Raw genomic sequence first — 27,330 nt, 5'->3', positions numbered from 1 at the left:
ACTCAATATATGCTCAAAATACTAAATAAACGTAGTTTGAATTTTTTAATACACACGGAATTTCGCTTCCGCACCCAAAACTCCGCACCTGCGGTCTGCCAGCTGTATTTTCTGCATTTGCGGACCATTCTTTCGCAGATGCGGACACAACTTCGCAACTGCGAAGCAATAGCACCAGCTCTCTTCTCCGATACAAAAATAAGCATAACTCCCTCATACGATGTCCAAATTTGACGATTCTTTTTTATATGGCTCCGTAATTACGATACTGATGTAATGCTTCAATCAAAATAAAAAATGGAGGTCATTTTCTTACTGTGGTACCATTTATGCTTGAAGAAACAACGTCGAAACATAAAAAACGAGCGTAATACAACCCAAACCAATTCAAAACTCACTCGAGCCCCTCGGGACCCCGTCCGTACATACCAATAAGTCCCAAAATACAACGCGAATCTGCTCGAGGCCTCAAATCACATCAAACAATATCAAAACTATGAATCGCACCTCAAATCGAACTTAATGAATTTATAAACTTTCAACTTCAACAACTCGCACTGAACATATCAAATCAACCTAGAATGACGTTAAATTTTGCATGCAAGTCTCAAATGACATAACGAAGCTAATCTAACTCTCAGAATCACAATCCGATCCCGATTTCAATAAAGTCAACTCTCGGTCAAACCTCTTAACCTTCCAAAACTTCAACTTTTCGATTTTTGCCAAAATGCTTCAAATTATCCTACGACCCTCTAAATATAAATTCGGACGCACGCCTAAGTCCAAAATCACCATACAAAGCTATTGAAATTATCAAAATACCATTTCGGAGTCGTCTACACAAAAGTCAAACTCCGGCCAACTCTTACCGTTTAAGCTTTTAAAACAAGAATTCTTCTTCCAAATTGATCCTGAATCATACGAAATCTGAACTCGACCATACACGCTAGTCATAATACATAATACGAAGCTGCTCGAGACCTTAAGCCGCCGAACAAGATGCTAATTCTTAAAATGACTGGTCAAGTCGTTATAGTTGGTACTATTGGGGTCCACATGGTCGATCTTTGCTTTTGAGTTATTTGATTAATTGTTGTTATGTACTCAGTCGCATTCATCATTACATATCATATCTCAGGCTCCGTTACCGTATATTGTCATATCTTGTATCATTGATTTGGGTTGCTTAGCATGAGTGTTGTGAGCCCGAGAGACTGGAGAGATTGATGACTGAGTGAAGCCGAAGGCCTGTTTGTGAGTAACATTTATGGGATTGACTATACACCACAGTAGACTTTATTGATGCATGTCAGGATTTTTCTTATTATAACGCTTGCGCTGGATCTGCCCCTCCGGAGTCTGCACACCCACAGTGAGCGCAATTGCTATTGATTCATTTGTATTGGGCTGGATCTACCCTGGATTTATTTTCATTTGGGTTTGATCTTCCCTGTACTTATTTGTATTTGGGCTGGATCTGCCCCGTATAGTGCTGAGTGATTGAGTGTGATAAGTGAGAATTGAGACAGTCAGGTTGAGTACTCTGAGAGTGTGAGTACCCGAGGCTTTTGTTGTGTTGCATCACATACGATATGCATATTGGCATGTAGATATAAAGATGTCATATTCCTCATATCTTTCAGACTTGGCATATTTTATTTGTTTTGAGTTAAATTGTTAAACCGGGAAGCATGCCTAACTTCTTGTACCGTTACCTGCATATTATGAATTTTTGAGATATTACTGTCATATTTTCCTTAAATTTTCGTGCTGTTAATTTCGTATGTGGGCTGTAATGTTCGAGCCCGTCACTACTTTCAGTCCAAAGGTTAGATTTGTTACTTATTGAGTTGGTTATACTCATGCTACACCCTGCACTTCGTGTGCAGATCCAGGTATTTCCGGTCACGGCGGTTGCTGATTCACAAAGTTCAGTCATTCAGAGATTATCGAGGTAGCTGCCCTTGCATCCGCAGACCTTGACTCTCCTCCCCCTATCACCCAGTTTACTTATTTAGTTTCTGTATTTCTTAGACAGTGTAACAGACTTAGTATTGTATAGATACTCATGTACTCAGTGACACTCTGGTTTTGGAAAACTTCTGTATTGAGTTATGGCATTTTATCCCGTTTTATGACATTTTCACTTATTTAAACCGGTTTTAGTATACCTTAAATTTGAAAGTGTTGGTAATGTTTGAGTTGTAGGCTTGCCTAGTACTATGATAGGCGTTATCACGACAGGTTAAATTTTGGGTCGTGACAGAGAGAGTACTTGATTTGGTTTGGGGTGGGTGGGTTGGTGGGTGGGGAGTTGCACCAAGCCCAAGCAGCAGGGAATGGAAAGCTAGCTTTAACTATCCTGGTGATAATGATAATTCGGAACCTTGACTTTAATTGGTTCCTAATATGCACTCATGCAGCTAACCATACTTCTGCTAAGTAAATTTCTATCGGTAAAAATGATATAATTAAGTCATCACTTAGTTCTTTGGTTGATTTTGGATGCTGCTTTTAACTAGTAGAAGTTAGGTGTTATCACGATTATTAGTGAGATTTTTGATCGTAACAATGTCCCAAAGAGTGTTGCCATAAAGTTGTAAATAGCTAGTTCTGTTGAGAATCGTCATTAACCAATTACATATCCTAAGTAACATTCCTTGAAGTAAGTAAAGAGCGCAAAGATGCGGATTTGACCCGCACATTCTGTCGGCCTGCCTTTGTTATGATATATTGTAAAGATTTGAGTTCTAAAAATAAAGATACTAGTCATATGTACAAAAGAAAATACTTTCAGAACCCCCAAAAAAAAAACTAAAAAAGAAAATAACAGAAAGAGAAAGTGCAAGCATGAAGACGTCAAATTTTACATAAAGCTCCACTAATATTGCAATCAAATGATGATCCAAATCCTTCTCAATCGAACCTCTTTCCCACCTTGTTTCCTGAAGATGTGACTCTTTCTTCTGCTTGCATATGTCTTTTTGTCTTCCCTTTCTATCTAAATTTATACTTAGCCAATGCCAGTAAAGAGAATATAACAGTAATACATAAAACCCATAACACAATAGAAATAACTTGTCATTTGTTCCCAATATTCCACAACCACTTTTCTTTCGTTGGTTTTGCAATCACTATGAGACTAAATCAGTTTTCTGCACTATTTTTTCTTCTTCTACTACTACCAAGTTTAAGTTATGCCATTGAAGCTGCTAATCATGAGTTTTTTATGGATTGTGAAAATAATGATAATTATCATGTGGGAAAATCAGACGTGGATTTATTAGAATTTCCACTGAATTTAGAGTACTTAGAAGCTGAATTTTTCTTGTGGGCAGCTTTTGGGCGTGGCTTGGATAGCTTCTCACCTGACCTTGCCGCCGGTGGGCCGCCACCAATTGGTGCCAGAATTGCCAAACTTAGCCCTCTTATTAAAGATGTTATTGCCCAGTTTGGTTTCCAAGAAGTTGGTCATTTGAGGTTTTCTTCATCTCAATTTAAAACAATTAAGGGATCGTTTGGTATGCAATAGAGAAAAATCCAAGGGGTGTCAATCGACACTCCTTTGCTCGAAAATTATATAGTATTACTAGATAAAATTTTTTATTTTATGTCTATTTACTATGTCGAGTCTCCTTGGCTTTTTGATATATTTAATATTTTATATTTTGATATCCTTTAGTGAAAATCTTGGCTTCGCCGCTGGGTATTACTAATCTCTTATTTGATACACTTTTTCAACATATGTCTTAGTAATGTAAGCATTGGTTATACAACCTATTTGGTATTATTCTATGTATAAGTAATACATAGCAAAACCATTGTATTAACAATACCTAGGCTATTAATGCATGCATTAGCATGGTTAAAGACAAAATTGTCCTTAAAGTCCCTTAAAGTTAAAGAATATGGAAGGTATTTTTGTAAAGAACTAATTTTTCTTAAAATTGTACAATGCATTTTAATTTTTAATACACCACATGACCAAACATTAAATAAGAAATAATCTTTGTATAACTAATGTTTGAATTACTAACTCATGCATTACTTATCCAGTATTATTCTTATACACCTTACCAAAAGACCCCTTAGTGAAAATGATGTTAATTTGTAGATGCAATATGTTAGTATTAAATGAAATGACGAATTGATATGCAGGGCAATCAAGAAGACAGTAGCAGGATTTCCAAGACCATTGCTAAATCTTAGCGCTGAGTCATTTGGCACAATTATGAACGATGCATTTGGACATCCTCTGGAACCACCTTTCAATCCATACGCTAATGACATTAACTTTCTTCTTGCATCATATGTTGTTCCTTACGTTGGACTTACCGGATATGTTGGAGCTAATCCTAAACTCCAGAGTCCTACTGCTAAAAAGGTAGTAATTAAATCTCACTTCAATTAATTTTCATAAAAAATATATAGGATCAGATTTTATTTTCTTGCATTTGACTTGCTAGAGGTTCGTTATGTGTCTCCAGTTGTATTTTCACGTCTAGTAGCTGAATTTATTCCATTGTTAGCCTTCCATTTCAGTGTTCTTACGGATAATGTTTCTTTAAAATAACTTACATTCAGAGACAAATCTAGAATTTTAAATTCATGAGTTCCTAAAAAAATCTCAAATTAATATATAATAATAACTGGATTAACGACTGGTTCAGGGCTAAATATTCATATACATTTAATAGATTCTTAAATACATATACATGATTTAAACAAAAGCTATTGAGTTCACGGAAACACGCAGTTATATCTGCCCTTGCTTACATTATACCAAACACACTAGTATGATTTCAGACATCCGTTGCTAAAACAACACTGCCCCCTAAAGCTTTTGCAGTTAGAGTACTGATCATAAATGTTCTTTTTTTTTTCTTTTCTTTTCTGTTCAAACTAATAAAGAATGACTTGTACACGTCATGTGAATATTTTTAGTTAGCAGCATGATTACCGTACAAAAATTAATGGATTGACGAAAACCTGTAGTTATTGTGCCGGATCTACCCCGCTTACATTATACCAAACACACTAGTATGATTTCAGACATCCATCGCTAAAACAATACTGCCCCTAAAGCTTTTGTAGTTAGAGAACAACAACAACAACAAACACACTAGTTTCCCTCAAATGGAGTACGGAGAAGTTAAAATGTACGCAACCTTAACCCTGACCTCCACTAGAGAACGGCAAAGAAGCCACATCATCGCGCGGATCATATATAAATGTTCTTTTTTTCTTTTCTTTTCTTTTCTTTTCAAACTAATAAGGAATAACTTATACACATCATGTGAACATTTCCAGTTAGCAGCAGGATTATTAGGTGTGGAATCAGGGCAAGATGCAGTTCTAAGGACATTACTATATCAGAGAGCAATAGAGAAGGTGGAACCCTACGGGATAACAGTGGCGGAATTCACGAGCCGGATATCGAAACTGAGGAACAAGCTAGGACACCGAGGATTGAAAGATGAAGGGCTAATTGTGAAACCAAAGGAAGGTGCTGAAGGGAAGATAAAAGGGAACGTGCTGGCCGGCGACAAACACTCCCTTGCCTATGATCGGACGCCGGAGGAAATACTCCGGATAGTGTACGGAACCGGAAAAGAGAATAAACCGGGTGGGTTTTTTCCTAAGGGAGGTGACGGTCGGATTGCCAAATCCCATCTTGGAAAAATTAAGAAATCTGAAGGCTAAAAGCTTTGTTTAATATCCAGTTCTGCATGCAAGCGAAAACCATGCATAATATAGGCATAGACGATAGGGAAAAAATGAAGGAAAAAAGTAAAGAGGGTGTGGAAAAAAATATGAGATTCTAAAATACAATTAAGAACAAGCTCATTATTTTGTGATTTCTGTTATTTTGTTGATTTTATTTTGTTCTATCGTTTCTTCATAATATTGGCGCATTTGTTTTCTTTTCTGATTTCTTTCTCTCACTCTCTCCCTCTTCTGTTGATATTTGACGATTTCTATTTGTTTTTTGTCTCCGTCTATGTTAAACTCGATATTAATCCCCGTAAGGATGAGAAGTTATTATTATCATTACTAGTGTTAGAACTCGTGCGCAGGGGCGAGCCACCTTATGGGAAGTGGTGCCACGTGACACCGCTTCGTCGGAAAGTTTTATTAAATGCATATATACACATAAGCAAAACCATAAAATACATAGAAAGCGATATAGGTGACACCACTTGAAATAAAATAGCTCGTTGTCCAACTGATTAAGCGTTTCAACTTCTTAGTAGACGTTGGGAGTTCGAATCATTTTGGCGGCATTAAGTAGGCGTTTGGACATAATAATTATAAAATTCGAAAAAATGGTGAAAATAAAAATGGTATTTGAAATTTAGAGTTGTGTTTGGACATAAATTTCAGTTTGGGTTGTTTTTTAAGTTTTGTGAGTGATTTGAGTGAAAAAATTTTGAAAAATAATTTTTTGCAGTTTTTCAAATTTTTTAAAATTTCCAAAATGCATTTTCAAGTGAAAATTGAAAATGTTATGAACAAACGTTGATTTCGAAAAAAAAGTAAAATTGTTTTGAAAAAATCTTTCTTCAAATTCTATGTCCAAACGGGCTCTAAATTTTTATTGTTTTGGAGACATTATTTATTAAAGAAGAATTAAAATATATTATGTATTAGTGAGGCTTTTGGCGGCTCGCTTAAATTTTAATTGTTTTGGAGACATTATTTATTAAAGAAGAATTAAAATATATTCTGTATTAGTGGGGCTTGAACCACACCTCTAACAAAATTAATTAAGCAACAACAAAAGCCACTTGAGCAAGAATTCATTTGTTAGTCAAGTTGACAATAAATATACTCAAATCATTCTTGAAAAAAAGACATACTTGGTACTAGTATTTCCAATGAGACTATAATTAATACATTTCAGAAAATAAAAACTCATTGTAGAGATTTATAGTAATGTTTTGAATTTTGTTTTTTTAATAAATATGATGTCATTATAGTTATTCATTTGTTCACTTCTTTGTTCACCTATTACAAAATGTGACACCGCTTACGAAAAATTCTGCGTACGCCACTGCCCGTGCGATGCGCGGATAATTTGACAGAATATTAATCTTATAAAATTATGATTTGATATATCATATTATTTTAATAAATATTAGCTGTTATTTTATTGTTTAATGCAGTGCGTAGAAATATAATAGAATCTATACAAAATCAAAGGATAACATTACATAGTAATCAAATAAATTATTTATTCCTTATTTATTATTTATTAAATTAGCAAGTACTTAGTAATATACATCCTAAGCTAGAATCCCTTCCTTTTTAATAATATATATATAGAGAGAGATATTTTATATTTAATATGGAAGTTTACTACATAAGAATTTAAATATATCTTTATATTTATTTAGTTATTTCATGAAATTATTATTTAAGTTATTGTCTTTAATTTTATCCATTATAATAGTTACGTGATCTTATCCATATAGTATGACCATATGAATAATTATTCAAAAAATTTCACATCTCAAAAAATAAATTGTCACGCCCCAAACCTAGGCCTAGACGTAACACGGCACCCAGTGCCTGAATACATGTGACCGAGTGAACCAACTGGCTGGCTGAATCAATATGTGATATCATAACATACTGAATGCGGAAGATAAACTAGCACATGCTAATATACTGAAAGTCTAAATAATTATTAAAAAAATGAAAACACTAATATAGTTCTAAAACATATATGCAGCAAACATTGCTTAACATGAAAAGCATGTGACTCTGTCTAACTGGTACTCTAGTGTATGAAGGCTCTAAGGAAGTATTGAAAATACTAACTATCTATAAATACTGAAAGACTGTAAAGTAATGATAATGCCCCAAAAGAACTGGGGATCACCACATAGTTGGTACGAGAATCCTAGCGCTCTGAATCGTCAACCTATAAATCATTACCTGTATTGTGAGATGCAGGCCCCGGGCAAAAGGGACGCCAATATATTTGAATTGCACTGGTATGTAAAGCAACTGAAAGAAAGAACTGTAAATGTTGTAACTAAACTGATAACTGATACAAATAATTGATAGCTAAACTAACAACTGATAATTGATAACTCAACTGAACAAAGGAAGTAAGGATATGAACACTCCCTCTTCTGAATGATGAACAACCTGTTTATCTAAATAAATAAACTGTGGCCTCCGATCCAATATATATGTATATAAGTTGCGGCCTCGGGCCCAAGTATACGTATACATAACTGCGACCTCAGGCCCAAAGATGCATAAAGTATAAACTACGGCCTCAGGCCCAAAGATGCATAAAGCATTAACTGCGGCCTCAGACCCAAATACAGGTGTTCAACATTCAGGGATTTGAATTTAGGAACTGAGAATCATACGGCAATATGTGATGCTGAAATACTGAATCATATTGAGTTACATGATACTAGAATACTGAATAGGACAAGACTGAGACATGTGTTCTTAAACTGATTATGAAAACTGAAACTTCAATTGTTTATGACATGCTGAGTAATCTAGACTAAGACTCATGGGCATCAAACCCAAGTCTATATTGATTACGCACTGAGCTCACAACGTTCAGAATGAAAGTCATGAACGAGTTATGAAGCTAGAGAAAAGAAGTTCTGTAACTATTCAAGGCACTAAGCTTAGCTATATTTCATAGGCAATTAGTAACGTTGTAAAAGAAACGTAGTGTAGAGAGAATCATAAATATTTCCAAACATAGAGAGTTAGCCTCACATACCTTAATTTCCTGCTCTTGAGCATAATACAACATTCGTCAACCCGTTCAACTTTAATCTATAGCAATACAAGTCAAAGGGATTCCATATTAGCAATAATACTCATGTTTTGGTCACTTAGGCATTTTATCAAATATTTGGTGGGCATAAAGCTTCATAGATTAAGGGCGTTTCTACGCCCAACAACCCATTCTCTTGCTCCTAGATAATATTAAAATTTCAAATTCTTATAATCAATACCATTCTTCATCACACATAAGATAAATAACACCCTTAACCAATAATCAACAATCAACAATCAACAATCAACAATCAACAACCCAAACCTATAACCGTTCATGCTTTTCTATCAAACCTATCAACTTATCTCATGAACTAGAGTCTTTAATCATTAATCCAATGCTATAATCATTTAGAGGGTGAAGATATTACCTTTTGACGTTCAATCCTCTTGAATTCGAGTTTAAGGATTTCGTCTCTCAAAACTTATGTCCATATTGAATATCTAATGATTTGAAGGGTTACCCATGTTAATAAGGTGTTGAGGAATTGAAATTAACTTACAATCATCATTAGAACTTACCTCGGATGATGGAGGGTCCTTTGAGGAGTTAGGTTCTTGAGAACTTCCATTTCTAGAGTAAGTTTTTGTGTTTTGGAGTGTAAGGGACAAAGTAGGGCTTTTAAAATAGCTTCCCGGATTGCCCCCAAACCCGCAGCAGGGTGCGCGGCCACGCAGGGGACCATCCGGACGCATATACTGCGCATTGTCTAGTAAAACGTACATACAATTTTGCTTAGAAATATATTCGTGCTCCACAATATATCGTTGGAAAGTTATTTCAAAGGGATACAACTTTCATGTTTTACGTTTTTCCAAATTCTACAGATTTTTACGAAATTCTAATATAAGACAGATCTTCCATAAATTTAGTTGATTTTATCGAATCTTATGCACCACACTCTCCGTCTTGATTCCAAAACAACTATTTTCACCCATACTCATCCCGATGAGACTTCACATGTCTAAAATATCACATTAATACTCATTTAACATGTCCACACTTAGTCCAAATTTTTGGAGTGTTCCATAAATTAGTCTTATAACTTTATATATCTCTACGCTGTAGTTATTTATTTATATATTCTCCTTTTTTATAATAGTTTCCTTAAAAATATATAGATGTTTAATTATTTTTAATTCAAATTCAAAAAGAGTAACTAATTATTAACTATGCTAACTAATTTGTCCTAAAACTACTACATGTATTTCTTCTACGCTTTATTTATCATAATCTTAGGCTAGACTTCCTTCCTTTTAATAATATATATATATATTCAAAAAGAGTAACTAATTATTAACTGTGCTAACTAATTTGTCCTAAAACTACTACATGTCTTTCTTCTACGTTTTACTTATCATAATCCTAGGGTAGACTTCCTTCCTTTTAATAATATATAGATAGATGGCAAAAAATCCTAGAAAAATAAGAGTGACAAATAAATTTGTACTTGATTTCAGAGTGCTACGTATTGCAGTACGGAATGTAACTTATTTATTTGAATTCAAATCCTAAATTTTAGGCAAGGTGTAGTGGACTATTACAATTTTATCTAACATGGAATGAAGGTCGATCCAAAATTTTGGGCTATGTTGGTCCATCAACATTGTGTGATCCTTTTAGAATAACTGATACCTTAATTACTCATTTAATATCGTAAGGTTTAAGGTTATTTATAGGGATTGTTCTTCCAAACTAATTCCATAGATAAGAAAAAACTGCAAAACATTATCTAATATAGTTGATATTGCTAAGAAAAATGTCTTAATACACGTGTTCCTGTATTAATATAATATATGGTCCAACTATTAGATGAATAGAAATTCAAGCAGGCTATCAGAATGGTCCATTACAAATTCAACTCTGATTTTAAATTAAATTTAAACCATGAGAAATTAAAATCATCTATTTTCAATAATTAGCTCTTTGTCTGATATGGCTCTTGGATAAAAGTCGATCAATGTTTGGAGAATATATTAATCATTCAATATTTAGCATAAAAAATTTGTGCTTTATAATAATATATTAACCTTCAAGAAGGTTTATTTTTCCCGCATAATAAGTTATTACAGACACTCTATAACAACATCCATATATAATAATGATTAATTATAAAAGTTAAGTTTTTTCAGGACCCATCTTTTATATTATGTTATAATATATGTCATTTATAACAGCTGTTATAGATATGTTTGACGGTATATAATACAAAATACACTAGAAATAAATGCTACTCCGATTTTACATGTTTTATTCGACCAAACTACGACAATAAGAATCCACTCTCGATTTGACTTGAAACAAACCAACTAGCTGACAAAATTCTATCTCTTACATAATAATCCTTCTCAACTACACACAAACATAAAATATTTAAACTTAGATTTGATGGGGTGCGCCAGGCCCAAGCAATAGTGCAAGACCAGGGCGACGCGCGTGAAGGCCCAGGCAGCAAGCTACCTTGATGAACCTTTCCCTTAAAAAATTGAGTTAATATCGTGTGAGTTGATGACTCACATATCAGATATTAAACTGATAAGAACATATATTACACTTTATCTTAGCCAAAAGGCTGAGAATGTGCATGGGCCTCTTCTTTTATAAAGCGTCTCAACCCTCTGTTTCTTTTTTCTAGCAATGTGGGATTGATGAACCTTAATATAATAGTATTACTCTTCCCCTACTTTTGTATCTTTTGAAGAGTTAACAATACCATATATCTCTTAAATAACTTGTCCCAGAAATAGAAATTGGCTTTAAACACAAACCTTAAATTAGTAAAGAGTACTTATTTGTGACTCACTGTTTCAATTGGAACTTGAAAGTTTAAAAAAGGATGAGTTTATGATAAACCAAACTAAAATGTTTCCTCCATGTCAAAGCCTGTGAGTTTCAAAGACAATAGGTATGAGTTCAATTCTTACTGTTCTCTTTCCCTCTTCCCCCGTCCCTGATCAAAAGACCTTCAAGCGCGAGCTTAATTCTTGCACGTGTTACCAAAATATGTCATAAGTAACCTCAAGCATGTATGGTTTATTATTCAAGTATGTATAAAGTTATTATTTTTTGCAAAAAATTGCAAAACAATAAGATATTATATGTTTTTCTCGACGAAACTACGTATTGTAATCCACCCTCCAATTAACTCGACATGAACATGTACTTGTGCTCCACATAAGCGGACCTACCCTTAGGGTAGGGGAGCGACTGGCCTCCTGTAATTTCGAAAAAATATATGTATACATATCTTAAATAACATACATACATATATATATATATATATATATATATATATATATATATATATATATATATATAAAATTGGTACCTTAAACCACTTTCAAATTCGAATCCGCCTTTGGTGCTCCAAGCAAAATTAGCGCATAAAGCAAACACAAACACACATTGTAGACACTAAGATTTCCATTACCTAATTACATATTCAACCTTCTAAACTAAAAGTTTCTTCATCTTGTTAACCAAGCTTGAACAAAAAATATTTAAACTTGATTTGGTGCGGTGCGCCAGGCCCAAGCAATGGTGCAAGACCAGAGCGACGCACGAAGGCCCAGGCAGCAAGCTACCTTGATGAGCCTTTCCCTTAAAAAATTGAGTTAATATCGTGTGAGCTGATAGCCCACATATCAGATATTAAACTGATAAGAACAGATACTACACTTGATCTTAGCCAAAAGGCCGAGAAAGGTATGCTTTACTTTGTACTCGGGCCTCTGCTTCTATAATGCTTCTCAACTCTCTGTGTTTCAGTTTCTATCGATTTGGGATTGACAAACCGTACTAAACTATTACACTTCTTAGTTCCTTTGCTTTCTTAAATAACTTATCCTAAAGTTATTGAAGAATATTTTGGGAATTCGATTGTTCATGCTTACTCCTAAGTATTAAACTATTGTTGGATATTCTCCAGAAAAATATTAATATGCCGGAATTAATTAACTATTTATCCAAGTAGTAAAGTATAAAGGAAGGATCATAGAACAAGGTTTCAATAGTATTTACAAGTATTTGCCAACTGAAAAGCTAACTAAAAGGTTAAAATGATAATAGCTTGATAATACACAACGTACCTTTCAAAATAAACTTGTAGATTAGCTTGACAAATTGGGAAAAAATTAATCTGAGTTAAAACCACTAAAGTACACTATAATATAGAAAGCTACCCACAAACAGTTTATTATACAACATAACCTTCAACACACTATCAACCCTTATAGTATAGTGGTATCAGTGAGTTTCAAACACAATATATGTGAGTTCAATTCTCACAGTCTTAAGTAATCTAAAAAATGTACAGTTTATTATCCAAGTATTTCATAAAGCAGGTGCCAAACGTTGGAAATATGTAAGATTTAATTGTAATGCACTCTTGGTATGACTTGAAACAATGTCAATTCTATTTACTTGTATGATTTAGATGTCTTGTATTTTCTCGGAAAAGTGATTCTATTGATGGGATTTGGTATGAGATCAATAATCTCGATAGATTGATATTTCAATCTTACTTCTTAGAACGTATTGATTTGAGGGTAAATTTCACAAATGGTCATATAACTATGACTTTTTTTCATCAAAGCCATATAATTTTATTTTCTCACACAAAAATCATATAACTATGACTTTTTTTCATCAAAGTCATATAACTTTGTCTCTTCTCAGACAAAAATCATAAAAGTTTCACTAACTCACACGAAAATTATAGTGGTCGGAAAAAACAAATTTTTTGATAGTATTTTCTTATTTTACGTTTATTTTTATTTTTATTTTTATTTTCAGTCTAATAAATGATCATCCAATAATAATAGGAGAAATATGAGTATATTTTTAGTCGCTCCCAAAAATAATAGTTGATAATATATATATATAGGCTAGCAAATGTAATTAGTTTCGGCCGGCCGGTTAATTTTATATTTTTTTCCTTAAAATAGGAATGACCCAACCCAGCCTGACCCAATACCCATATACGTAAGTTAAAAAATAATACTAAAAGTGAATTCTTCCCCATAAGAAACTTAGTTCAGAATGCATGAGATTCTCACAAAAAATCAAAGAAATAAAAGGTATAATTAGAGAGCACTTGAAATAAAAATATTATCAATTTTAATAAAAATCTTGAAAAGAAAAATAAAAGATAGAAGTATCATCATGTTTTGAAGGATTTACTATTTACTTTTAGTATTATTTTAATTTATATATATAAGTATTGGGACGGGTGGATCAGGTCGGATTGGGTCATCCCGGTTTTAATTGAATTATTATTTATTAGATTGAAAAAATAAAAATTAAAAAACCACAAAATAAGAAAATACTACTGAAAAATTATATTTTTCGATCACTATGATTTTTGTGTGAAATAACATAGTTATATGACTTTGATAAAAAAACATTCGTAGTTATTTGTGAAATTTACCCCCATAAATGGGACCGCTCTGTCTAGCTTAGCTCATGGGAGGGTAATCCCGATAAAGGGAAATGTAGCTAAGGTGTAGCCTGGTACTTCATTTTCCTTCCTACCAAACACACCCAAAATGTCATTTTGTTGATTCATATTACTATGTTCCTGTAGTATGTTTGAAACTCTCTGAGACGGGAAACGTAACTATTATCACGATATTAGGTACAGCCAAAGGCCAGAACATCAAATGTTGGACTGCTCTTCCATTACGTGCATTACACAACAGCAGGAAGATGAGGGAGCTCATCTATATACATGCCAAAGATTTCTATTTCATAGTTACAAATTCATCCTTCTAAACTAAAATTTTCTTCATCTTGTTAAGCCAACTTGAACATTAAACATTTAAACTTGATTTGGTGGGGTGCGCCGGACCCAAGCAATAGTGCAAGACCAGGGCGACACGCAAAGGCACAGGCAGCAAGCTACCTTGATGAGCCTTTCCCTTAAAAAATTGAGTTAATATCGTGTGAGCTAATAGCCCACATATCAGATATTAAACTGATAAGAACAGATACTACACTTGATCTTAGCCAAAAGGCCGAGAAAGGTATGCTTAACACAATGCATGGGCCTCTTGTTTTATTCTGCATCTCAAGTCTTTGTTTTTAAGGTTATATCGATGTGGTATCAACAGACCTTGCTATATTACTCTTGTTATTTCCCAGAAAGAAACTCATTTGCATTCTTAAATAACTTATCCCCGAAAAAGCAAGGGGCTTGAAGCCACTAATCTAAAGTTAGTGAAGAATATTTTGCAAATTTAACTACTCATACTTATTCATAAGCATTATTATAAGCAGGGCGTACGCAGAATTTTTGATAAGCGATGTCAAAATTTGAGAAAATAAATGAATGAATAAATTATTATAATGAAAAACGGTGTCATTTTATACCTAATATTTTTATTTTGTATACTATCTATATAAACATATTTAATAAAAATTTCGGCGAAGCGGTGTCACGTGACAACGCTTGCCGAAAGGTGTATCCGCCGCTGATTATAAGCACTAAAGTACACTATAGTATACAAAGCTACCCACAAACAGTTAATTATACAACATTACTTCAACATACTATCACCACCTAGGAGTAGTTGGTATGATGCATAAGCAAAAATAATCCTGCGATAATAATTTAGTACCGCTGTATTCCTTATTTGGTTATTAATCCTGGATAAGTTGTCCCAGGATTAAGTGTCACGATCCGAAATTCCCTCCTTCGGATCGTGATGGCACCTAATATTTCAACGTTAGAATAATATTAATTATTTTTTAAATAATTTTTAAATTATTAATAATCAAGGAAACAAAAGCGGAAGCAAAGTTTGAAATATAGTGAAATAATCCATCAAAATAACAGTGTCTAAATATCATCCCAGAATTGGTGTCACAAGTGCACGAGCTTCTAGAATAAATACAAATAAAGGTCTGAATAAAATAATCTGTCTGGAAATAAGCACACAACTAAAGTAAAATAGACGGAGACTTCAGAACTGCGGACGCCATGTAGTTATACCTCGAGTCTCCTCTGGTAGCTGAAATCCGAGTAAGTCTATGGTACGCCGCTGGGACCAACTCCAAAATCTCCACAAGAAGTGCTGAGTGTAGTATCAGTACAACCGACCCCATGTACTGGTAAGTGCTGAGCCTAACCTCGACGAAATAGTGACGAGGCTAAGGCAGTTCACTTACATTAACATGTACGCAATATTAATAACAACAATAAATAATAAAAATAAATCAGGTAACTCATTTATAATAATTGAAGCCAACTCAACAATCATAATCCATTATTATTTCAACCAATTATGTTGCAGCGTGCAACCCGCTCTCACAATGTATTCACATTCAATTCTGTTATATATTTATTTCAATCAAGTATATATACTTTTAAATAAGTCTGTTGCGGCGTGCAATCTGATCCCTCAATATTGACTTTTAAATAAGTCTATTGCGGCATGCAATCCGATCCCCCAATATATATATATATATACTTTCATTTCCGTTGCGGCGTGCAACCCGTTCCCCCGATATAATTTTAAACAACTCATAAATATAATAAAACTTACTCCAATAAATACCACGTCCAATGAGAAATTATTAAGCATCAAGGCACACAATAATTATAATTTATTTATGAACCAAACAATGACAAATAATAACTTATTATGAAAATCATATAGAAATTAGGTAGTTTAATATTTAATATGTTAAATGTCAAATAACAATCAAAACACAGAATTCAAATAGCATGTAATAATTAATGCAGGAATTCAAGAATTAATATTTGACAAAGAATAGGAGAGAAATAATTATTATAATAATTAATTTATGATTTAAAATAATTTATGATTTTTCAAGTAAGCAGGCAAACAATTAATTTGACGACGTATAGACACTCGTCACCTCGCCTATACGTCGTTCACATGCAATTCACATAACAAATAATTTAAGGGTTCTATTCTCTCAAGTCAAAGTTAACCATGACACTTAGCTCGCTTTGCGAATTTCAATCAATTACTCAACCACATCTTTTCCTTTTAAATTTGTCTCCGAAAGCTTCAAATCTATTCACAGACAATTCAATATACTCAATACGAATCATAGAAATTAATTCCATATGAATTTACTAATTTTTCAAGATAAAAATCTAAAATTTATTAAAATATTTGACATTGGGACCCACGTATCAAATCCCGGAAAAACTCACGAAATTCGAGCATCCGTTCCGCTATGAGTTCAACCATACAAAAATTATCCAATTCCGATATCAAATGGACCTTTAAATCTAAATTTCTTGTTTTTGAAAGATTTTAGAAAAATCTGATTTTTCTTCCATAAATTCACGGATTCATGATATAAACGAGTATGGAATCATGAAATATAATCAATATATGATAAGGATCACTTACCCTGAAGTTTTTCCGTGAAAATCGCCCAAACATTCGCCTAAACCGAGCTCAAAACGACCAAAATGTGAAAATAATATCGGACTCTTCGATATATACACTGCCCAGGCATTTCCGCACTTGGGATGCCTGGGCTCGCATCTGCGAAATGGGGCTGCTAGGCGAGGCATCGCACCTGCGGATGAAAAATGCGCACCTGCGTTGCCTTCGCTTCTGCGATTATTGTGTCCGCTTCTGCGGACGTGCGGGTGCGTGCAGGTTTCCGCACCTGCGGACGTTTTCCCAACCACGCCTGAGCGCATCTGCGATCGAAGGCTCGCTTATGCGAGCTCGCACCTGCGGTCAAAAATCCGCAGGTGCGATTACAACAGAAGGAAAAATTCAGATTTTGCTTAAGTCCAATTCTTGATCCGATTTCAATCTGTATTACTCTCTGGGTACTCGGGACCCCGTACGTCTATACCAACAAGTCCAATAACATAATACGGACTTACTCGGGGTTTCGTATCACGTCAAACAACGCTGAAATTACAATTCACGCCTTGATTCAAACTTTGAGTTTTAATCTTTTCAAATTGCAAATCTCGTGCCAAAACTTATTAAATGAATCCGGAATGACTTCAAATTTGGCACACAAGTCATAAATGACATAACAGAGCTGTTCAAATTTCTAGAATCAGATTTCGGCTCCAATATCAAAAAGTCGATCCGTGGTCAAACTTAGAAATCTTTAGCCTTTAAATTGCTAGTTCCGTTAAATGGTCATAACTTGAGCTAGGGACCTCCAAATTAAATTCCGGGCATACGCCCAAGTCCCAAATTACGATACGGAGCTACTGAAACTGTTAAAATACTGATCTGGGTCTATTTGCTAAAAATGTTGACCAAAGTCAACTTAGTTGAGTTTTAAAGCTCTATTTCACATTTTAATCCATTTTTCACATGAAAACTTTCCAAAAAATTTTACGAATTACGCACGTAAGTCGAGGAATAATAAATGATGCTTTTCGAGGTCTTAGAATACAGAATTACTTATTAAATTTAAAGATGATATTATGGGTCATCACATTCTCCACCTCTAAAACAAATGTTCGTCCTCGAACGGAGTTAAAAAAAAACACCTGAGCTGGTGAATAAGTGTGGATATTTACTCCGCATGTCTGACTCGGACTCCCAGGTAGATGCCTCTACCGGCTGACCTCTCTATTGCATCCGAACTGAAGGATAACTCTTAGACCTCAACTGTCGGACCTGCCGGGCTAGAATAACCACCGGCTCCTCCTCGTAAGTCAAATCTTTGTCCAAATGGACTGAGCTGAAATCTAACACATGGGACGGATCATCATGATATTTTTGGAGCATAGAAACAAGGAACACCGGATGAACCACTGATAAACTAGGTGGTAGTGCAAGACTGTAGGCTACTTCACCCACCCTTTCAAGAATTTCAAAGGGTCCGATATACCTAGGGCTCAACTTGCCTTTCTTTCCGAACCTCATTACACCTTTCATAGATGAAACCCGGAGCAATATTATTTCTCCAACAATGAATGCAACATCACAACCTTATCCAAGGCATCATGTACCAAATTGGTACCCAACAACCGAGTGTCTCCCGGTTCAAACCAACCAACTGGCGATCGGCATCGCCTTCCGTATAATGTCTCATATGGAGCCATCTGAATGCTCGACTGGTAGCTATTATTATAAGCAAACTCCGCAAGTGGTAAGAAATGATCCCATGAACCTCCAAAGTCTATAACACAAGCACGGAGCATATCTTTCAATATCTGAATAGTGCGCTCTGACTGTCCGTCTATCTGTGGATGAAATGTTGTACTCAACTCCACCCGCATGCCTAACTCGCATTGTGCAGTCCTCCAAAAATGTGAGGTAAAGTGTGTACCTCGATCTGAAATAATAGACACGGGCACACCGTAAAGGCGGATAATCTCACGAATGTAAATTTCAGCTAACCTCTCTGAAGAATAGGTAACTACCACTGGAATGAAATGTGCTGACTTGGTCAATCTGTCCACAATGACCCAAACTGCGTCAATTTTTTTCTAAGTCCGTGGGAGCCCAACAACAAAATCCATAGTGATACGCTCCCACTTCCACTTAGGAATTTCTAATTTCTGAAGCAAACCACCAGGTCTCTGATGCTCGTACTTAACTTGTTGACAATTCAGACACCGAGCTACATATGCAACTATATCCTTTTTCATTTTCCTCCACCAAAAATGTTGCCAAAAATCTTGATACATTTTGGCGGTACCTGGATGAATATAATACCTGAAACTATGTGCTTCTTCAAGAATTAATTCACGAAGCCCATCCACATTAGGCACACAAATATGACCTTGAATTCGCAGAACCCCATCTTCCCCCACAACAACTTGTTTGGCATCACTGTGTCGCACCGTGTCCTTAAGGACAAGTAAATGAGGATCATCATACTGCCTCTCTCTGATGCGCTCATATAAAGAAGACCGAGCGACTGTGCAAGCTAGAACCCAACTGGGTTTCGAAACATCTAACCTCACGAACTGATTAGCCAAAGCCTGAACATCTGCAGCTAATGGCCTCTCACCAACCGGAATATACGCAAGATTGCCCATACTCACAGCCTTTCTACTCAAAGCATCGGCCACCGCATTGGCCTTTCCACGGTGATACAAAATGGTGATATCATAGTCTTTCAACAACTCCAACCATCTTCTCTGCCTCAAATTAAGATCCTTTTGTTTGAACAGATACTGAAGGCTATGATGATCAGTAAATACCTCACACAAGACACCGTAGAGGTAATGCCTCCAAATCTTCAGCGCATGAACAATGGCTTTTTCTCGTGAACTTTCAACTGCCGCAACGCATATGCAATTACCTTGCCATCTTGCATTAATACTATACCAAGCCCAATGTGAGATGCGTCACAATATACCGTATACGATCCTGAACCTGTGGGTAATACCAATACTGACGCCGTAGTCAAAGCGGTCTTGAGCTTTTGAAAGCTCAACTCACACTCGTCTGACCATCTGAATGGGACATCTTTCTGGGTCAATCTGGTCAATGGGCTTGCTATAGATGAAAACCCTTCCACGAACCGACGATAATAACCTGGTAAACCTAGGAAACTCCGGATCTCTGTAACTGAAGTAGGTCTAGGCCAATTCTAAACAACCTCAATCTTCTTAGGATCCACCTTTATGCCTTTTGCCGATACAACATCCCCCAAAAAGGCAACTAAGTCTAACCAAAACTCACATTTTGAAAACTTGGCATATAGCTGATTATTCTTCAAGGTGTGAAGCACACTTCGAAGATGCTACTCATGTTCCTCTCGACTGCTGAAGTAAATCAAGATATCATCAATGAATACAACCACAAAAGAATCCAAATAAGACTTGAACACCCGATTCATCAAATCCATAAATGTTGTTGGGGCATTTGTCAACCCAAATGACATCACTAGGAATTCGTAATGCCCATACCGAGTTCGAAAAGCTGTTTTAGGGACATCAGATGCCCTAATCTTCAACTGATGGTAACCAAACCTTAAATCGATCTTCGAAAATACCTTTGCACCCTGAAGCTGATCAAATAAGTTATCAATTCTTGGCAGCGGATATTTGTTTTTGATAGTGGCCTTGTTCAACTGCCGATAATCTATACACATCCGCATGGAGCCATCTTTCTTCTTTACAAATAATACTAGTGCACCTCAGGGTGAGACACTGGGTCTAATGAATCCCTGATCAAGCAAGTCTTGTAACTGCTCTTTCAATTCTTTCAACTCTGGCGGGGCCATACGGTGTGGTGGAATTAGAAATGGGCTGAGTGCTCGGAGCCAAATCAATACAGAAGTCAATATCTCTGTCGGGTGGCATCCTCGGCAAAACTGCAGGAAATACTACTGGAAATTCATGAACAATTGGTACTGAGTCCATAGAAGGAACATCCGCACTGGGATCGCGAATATAGGCCAAATAGGATAAACATCCTTTCTCTACCATACGCCGAGCTTTCATATAAGAAATAACCTTGCTAGCAGAATGATCACGAGTTCCTTTCCACTTTAACCGAGGTAACCCCGGCATAATTAGGGCCATTGTCTTGGCATGACAATCCAATATAGCATGATAAGGGGACAACCAATCCATACCCAATATGGCATCAAAATCTACCATATCAAGAAGTAGAAGATCCACACTAGTCTCACGATTACCAATAGTAATCACACACGAATGATAGATATGATTTACTACAACAGAGTCTCCCACCGGTGTAGATACACACACAGAAGCACTCGGAGAATCACAAGGCACAACCAAATATAAAGCAAAATAGGAGGACACATAGGAATAAGTAGACCCTGGATCAAATATAACTAAAGCATCTCTATGGCAAACTGGAATAATACCTGTGATCACATCATGAGATGACTCGGCCTCCGGCCTAGCTGGAAAAGCATAAAATCGGGGCTGGGCCCCACCACTCTGAATTACATCCCTGGGACGGCCTCTAACTGGATGGCCTCCACTTCTAATAGCCTGACCTCCATATTTAGCTGCCTGACCCCTACCTCTAGCTGGCTGAGTAAGCGGTGAAGCAACCGGTGCCAGTATGATGGCACGAGAATCTTGCCGAGATCTGTTACTCACCAATCTAGGGCAATACCTCCGGATGTGACCAATGTTTTCACACTCATAACACCCATCATGATGTCGTGGCTGTTGAAGCTGAAGCTGACCCAAATGGGCCGAATAACCGCTGTAGTAACTCTGGAGTGGTGATGCACTGATAGGAGCTGAATGTGCACTGAATGCTAGCTGCCCAGAGTAAGGCATAATAGGACCGTGACTCCCTGAAGCACCGGGAGATACATGAAGTGCTGAATGAAAAAGGTATGGGAGGATGACCCCTACCAAAATTACCTCTGCCTCCAGACGAGGCACCACTGAAACCATCGAACTGACGAGGCCTCTTATCAGACCTCTGCCCTCTCTCCCGTGCAAGAACCATCTCGATCCTCCTTGCAACATTAGCAGCCGCCTGAAAAGAAATCTCACTTTCGGTCTCCTTGGCCATCTGAAGTCTGATAGGGTGAGTGAGTCCCTCAATAAACCTCCTCATTCTCTCTCCCTTCGTAGGTAGTAAAAGGAGAGCATGACGGGCTAAATCTACAAAATGGGACGCATACTGAGTAACAGTCATACTGCCCTACTGTAGACACTCAAATTGCTTGTGGAATTCCTCTCTCAGTATGATAGGGAGGAACTTTTCCAGAAATAGCTGAGAGAACTGCTCCCATGTAAGTGCAGGCGATCCGACTGGTCGGGTCAATATATAATCTCTCCACCACCTCTTGGCAGAACCCGTCATCTGAAATACAACAAAATCAATCCCATTGGTCTCAACTATACCCAAGTTCCGCAGCACCTCATGGCAGTATTCAAGACAATCATGTGGGTCCTCAGAAGGTGCACCACTAAAGTGAATTAAAAAGAGCTTGGTAAACTTATCCAGTCTCAATAAGGCCTCAAAATACATTGCGGGCCTATCACCGGTCTGTGCCACAACAATTGGCTGAACTACCCCAATTGGCAGGGCTGTTGGAGCCTGATTCTGGGGAGCCATCTACTCCGGAGTGGGAGTAGTGGGAGTTTGTGCTCCTCCCCAACCTGTGAGACAGTTGGTGCCACTGGAAATGTACCATTCTGGGCCACGCCCTCCATAAGACTCACCAAACGAACTATAGCGTCCTGAAGCACTTGAGTAGCTATAAATCCTTCCGAGACCTGAACTGGTCCAGCTGGTACATTCTGAACTGGAACCTCCTCCTGAAATTCCATCTGAGGTTCTACAACAGGTGCAGCTGCTCAAGCTCTGGACTGAGCTATACCTCGGCCTCTAGCACGACCTCAGCCTCGACCTCTACCCCTGGCCATAGTTGCCACCGGGGTTTTTGGTCCCTGTCAATCGGTAGAGGTATTACATGTTCTCACCATCTGCGAGAGAATCAGAGTAGAATAGTTCAATCATCGATGATAGAATAAAATCACACGACAAAATAAGCAAGAAGTGATATTGTTCCTAAACTTCATAGCCTCTAAGAGATAAGTACAGAAGTCTCCGTACCAATCTTTCAGACTCTATTAAGCTTGCTCGTGACTCGTGATACCTATGTAACCTAGTGCTCTGATACCAAGTATCACGACCCAAAATTCCCTCATTCGGACCGTGGTGGCGCCTAACATTTCACTTGCTAGGTAAGCCAACGTTAGAATAAAATTAACCAATTTTTAAATTATTAATAATCAAGGAAACAAAAGCGGAAGCAAAGTTTGAAATATAGTAAAATTATCCATAAAAATAACGGTGTCTAAATACCATCCCAGAATTAGTGTCACAAGTGCACAAGCTTCTAGAATAAATACAAATAAAGGTCTGAATAAAATAAAGCTGTCTGGAAATAAGCACACAGCTAAAGTAAAATAGATGGGGACTTCAGAACTGTGGACGCCATGTAGTTATACCTCAAGTCTCCTCTGGTAGCTGAAATCCGAGCAAGTCTATGGTACGCCGCTGGGGCCAACTCCAAAATCTTCACAAGAAGTGCAGAGTGTAGTATCAGTACAACCGACCCCATGTACTGGTAAGTGCTGAGCCTAACCTCGACGAAGTAGTGACGAGGCTAAGGCGGTTCACTTACATTATATTAATAACAACAACAAATAATAGAAATAAATCAGGTAACTCATTTATAACAATTGAAGCCAACTCAACAGTCATAATCTATTATTATTTTAACCAATTCTGTTGCAGCGTGCAAACCGCTCTCATAATATATTCATATTCAATTCTGTTGCAGCGTGCAACCCGCTCTCACAATATATTCACATTCAATTCTGTTATATATTTATTTCAATCAAGTACATATATAGACTTTTAAATAAGTCTATTGTGGCGTGCAATCCGATCCCCCATTATTGACTTTTAAATAAGTCTATTGCGGCGTGCAATCCGATCCCCCAATATTGACTTTTAAATAAGTCTATTGCGCGTGCAATCCTATCCCCCAATATATATATACACTTTCATTTCCGTTGCGGCGCGCAACCCGTTCCCCCAATATAATTTTAAATAACTCATAAATGTAATAAAACTTACTCTAATAAATACCACGTCCAATGAGAAATTATTAAGTATCAAGGCACACAATAATTATAATTTATTTATGAACCAAATAGTGACAAATAATAATTTATTATGAAAATCATAGAGAAATTAGGTAATTTAATATTTATTATGCTAAATGTCAAATAACAATTAAAACACATAATTCAAATAGCATGTAACAATTAATGCAGGAATTCAAGAATTAATATTTGACAAAAAATATGAGAGAAATAATTATTATAATAATTAATTTATGATTTAAAATAATTTATGAATTTTCAAGTAAGCAGGCAAACAATTAATTTGACGACGTATAGACACTCGTCACCTCGCCTATACGTCGTTCACATGCAATTCACATAACAAATAATTTAAGGGTTCTATTCCCTCAAATCAAGGTTAACCACGACATTTAGCTGGCTTTGCAAATTTCAATCAATTACTCAACCACATCTTTCCCTTTTAAATTTATCTCCGAAAGTTTCAAATCTATTCACAAACAATTCAATATACTCAATATGAATCATAGGAATTAATTTCATATGAATTTACTAATTTTTCGGATAAAAATTCAAAATTTATTAAAATATTCGACAGTGGGACCCACATCTCAAATCCTTTAAAAACTCGCGAAATCCTAACACCCCTTCCGCTACGAGTTCAACCATACAAAAATTATCCAATTCCGATATCAAATGGACCTTCAAATCTAAATTTCTCGTTTTTGAAATATTTTAGAAAAAACTGATTTTTGTTCCATAAATTCACGGATTCATGATATAAACGAGTATGGAATTATGAAATATAATCAATATAGGATAAGGAACACTTACCCCAATGTTTTCCGTGAAAATCGCCCAAAACTTCGCCTTAACCGAGCTCAAAACGACCAAAATATGAAAATAATATCGCACTCTTCGATATATACACTGCCGAGGCATTTTGGCACCTGCGGTGCCTGGGCTCGCACATGCGAGCTCGCATCTGCGAGAAAAATCTCGTATCTGCAAAATAGGGCTGCCAGGTGAGGCCTCACACCTGCGGAGGAAAAATGCGCACCTGCGCTGCTTTCGCTTATGCGATTATTGTGTCCGCTTCTGCGGACGCGCGGGTGCGTGCAGGTTTCCGCACCTGCAAATTTTTGCCAAGCCATGCCCGGACGCTTCTGCGATCGAAGGCTCGCTTATGCGAGCTCGCACCTGCGGTAAAAAATCCGCAGGTGCGATTACAAGAGAAGGAAAAATTCAGATTTTGCTTAAGTTTAATTCTTGATCCAATTTCAATCCGTATCACTCTCGGGGTACTCAGGACCCCGTACGACTATACCAACAAGTCCAATAACATAATATGGACTTACTCGGGGTCTCGTATCACGTCAAACAACGCAAAAATTATAATTCACACCCGATTCAAACTTTGAGTTTTAAATTTTTCAATTTGCAAAATCTCGTGCCAAAACATATTAAATGAATCCGGAATTACTTCAAATTTGGCACACAAGTCATAAATGACATAATCGAACTGTTCAAATTTTCAGAATCGGATTCCGCCTCTGATATTAAAAAGTCAACCCCGTGGTCAAACTTGGGAATCTTTAGCCTTTAAATTGCTAGTTCCGTTAAATGGTCATAACTTCAACTAGGGACCTCCAAATTAAATTACGGGCATACGCCCAAGTCCCAAATCACGATACAGAGCTACCAGAACTGTCAAAATACTGATCCGGGCCCGTTTGCTAAAAATATTGACCAAAATCAACTCAGTTGAGTTTTAAAGTTCTATTTCACATTTTAATACATTTTTCACATGAAAACTTTTCGGAAAATTTTAGGTGCTGCGCACGCAAGTCGAGGAATAAATAAATGGTGCTTTTCGAGATCTTAGAATACAAAATTACTTATTAAATTTAAAGATAATATTTTGGGTCATCACTAAGAGGGTGTTTGGATTGGCCTTTAAGCTGGTCAAATAAGCTTTAAAGCTCTTTTTAGCTTTTTTAGTGTTTGGCAAAGTCAAAAGGTGGTTAAAATAAGTTAAAACCAGCTTAAAACAAGCCAAAAGCAATAAGTTGGGCAACCCCAACTTAGTGCTTTTTGGCTTACAAGTTATTTCTGGTAAAAATCTACTTTCTTAAGTCAATCCAAACGGGCTCTAAGAATAGTATCGAGATAACTTATACCTGCCAGATGGTGGAGTTGTAATCCCAGAATAAGCAGTAAAATTGATAATCTCATGATTAATACAACATACCAAATAGTCAATAAGAAATAATACTGGGATAACTAATCACAGCATAATCAATCAGAGTATAGCTAATCGCAATATAACTAATCCCAGCATAATTTGTCCTCAAACCAAACGATCCCTAAAGTCTAGCGGTACTGGTGAGTTTCACACAAAATAGGTGCGAGTTCAACTCTCATTGTCTTATTTTGCATGGTTTACTAGAACAAGTCTAAAGTAATCTCAAGCATGTATGGTTTATTATTCAACTAATTCAAGTATTTCATAAAGCAGGTGCCAAAAATTGGAAATATATAAGATCTGATTGTAATCCACTCTTGGTATGACTTGAAACAATGTCAACACGCAAGAAAATCCAATACCTTTAATCTCTGTCCATTTAATAATTTTGTGTCATACAAGAGAATGCCGACTGTTTATGGCAATCCATCTTGTTGATTGACACCAAATTGTTCCTGTACTCCCATCACAATGAAAGGGACAGCCGGTGCACGAAGTATCCGCATTCATGCAGGGTCGGAGAAGGGTGGCACCCTGAAAGAGTGTGACGTAGGCAGCGTACCCTGATGCAAGCATCAGTGACTGATTTCATGGCTTGAACTTGTGACCTATAGATCACACGAAGACAACTTTACCGTTGCTCCAAGGCTCGCTTCCGCTCGGATCACAATGAGTTTGCATAATACACAAACATTC

The 27,330-nt window shown here is 36.3% G+C and overlaps 1 protein-coding gene and 3 non-coding genes across 4 annotated transcripts; 1 reads left to right on the top strand and 3 right to left on the bottom strand.

Annotated features, from left to right (window-relative positions):
* The first annotated feature begins 2,797 nt into the window (after positions 1-2,797).
* Positions 2,798-5,935, top strand: LOC104090629 (desiccation-related protein PCC13-62-like). Its single transcript, XM_009595776.4, has 3 exons — positions 2,798-3,483; positions 4,162-4,387; positions 5,314-5,935. The coding sequence occupies exons 1-3, from the start codon at positions 3,140-3,142 to the stop codon at positions 5,704-5,706; spliced, it is 963 nt and encodes a 320-aa protein (XP_009594071.1). The 5' UTR covers positions 2,798-3,139; the 3' UTR covers positions 5,707-5,935.
* A 5,274-nt stretch (positions 5,936-11,209) lies between these two features.
* On the bottom strand, positions 11,210-11,405 carry LOC117275449 (U2 spliceosomal RNA). The gene has a single exon (XR_004505616.1). It is a non-coding gene; the product is annotated as a U2 spliceosomal RNA (small nuclear RNA).
* A 930-nt stretch (positions 11,406-12,335) lies between these two features.
* On the bottom strand, positions 12,336-12,530 carry LOC117275445 (U2 spliceosomal RNA). Its single transcript, XR_004505612.1, has one exon. It is a non-coding gene; the product is annotated as a U2 spliceosomal RNA (small nuclear RNA).
* Positions 12,531-14,653: 2,123 nt separating this feature from the next.
* LOC108944145 (U2 spliceosomal RNA) lies at positions 14,654-14,848 on the bottom strand. Its single transcript, XR_004505608.1, has one exon. It is a non-coding gene; the product is annotated as a U2 spliceosomal RNA (small nuclear RNA).
* Positions 14,849-27,330: the final 12,482 nt, after the last annotated feature.

This window comes from Nicotiana tomentosiformis, chromosome 8 (assembly GCF_000390325.3).
Source record: "Nicotiana tomentosiformis chromosome 8, ASM39032v3, whole genome shotgun sequence".
NCBI lineage: Eukaryota > Viridiplantae > Streptophyta > Magnoliopsida > Solanales > Solanaceae > Nicotiana > Nicotiana tomentosiformis.
Note: the sequence above shows the minus strand (reverse complement) of the source record. Positions and strands in the feature narration are given on the sequence as shown.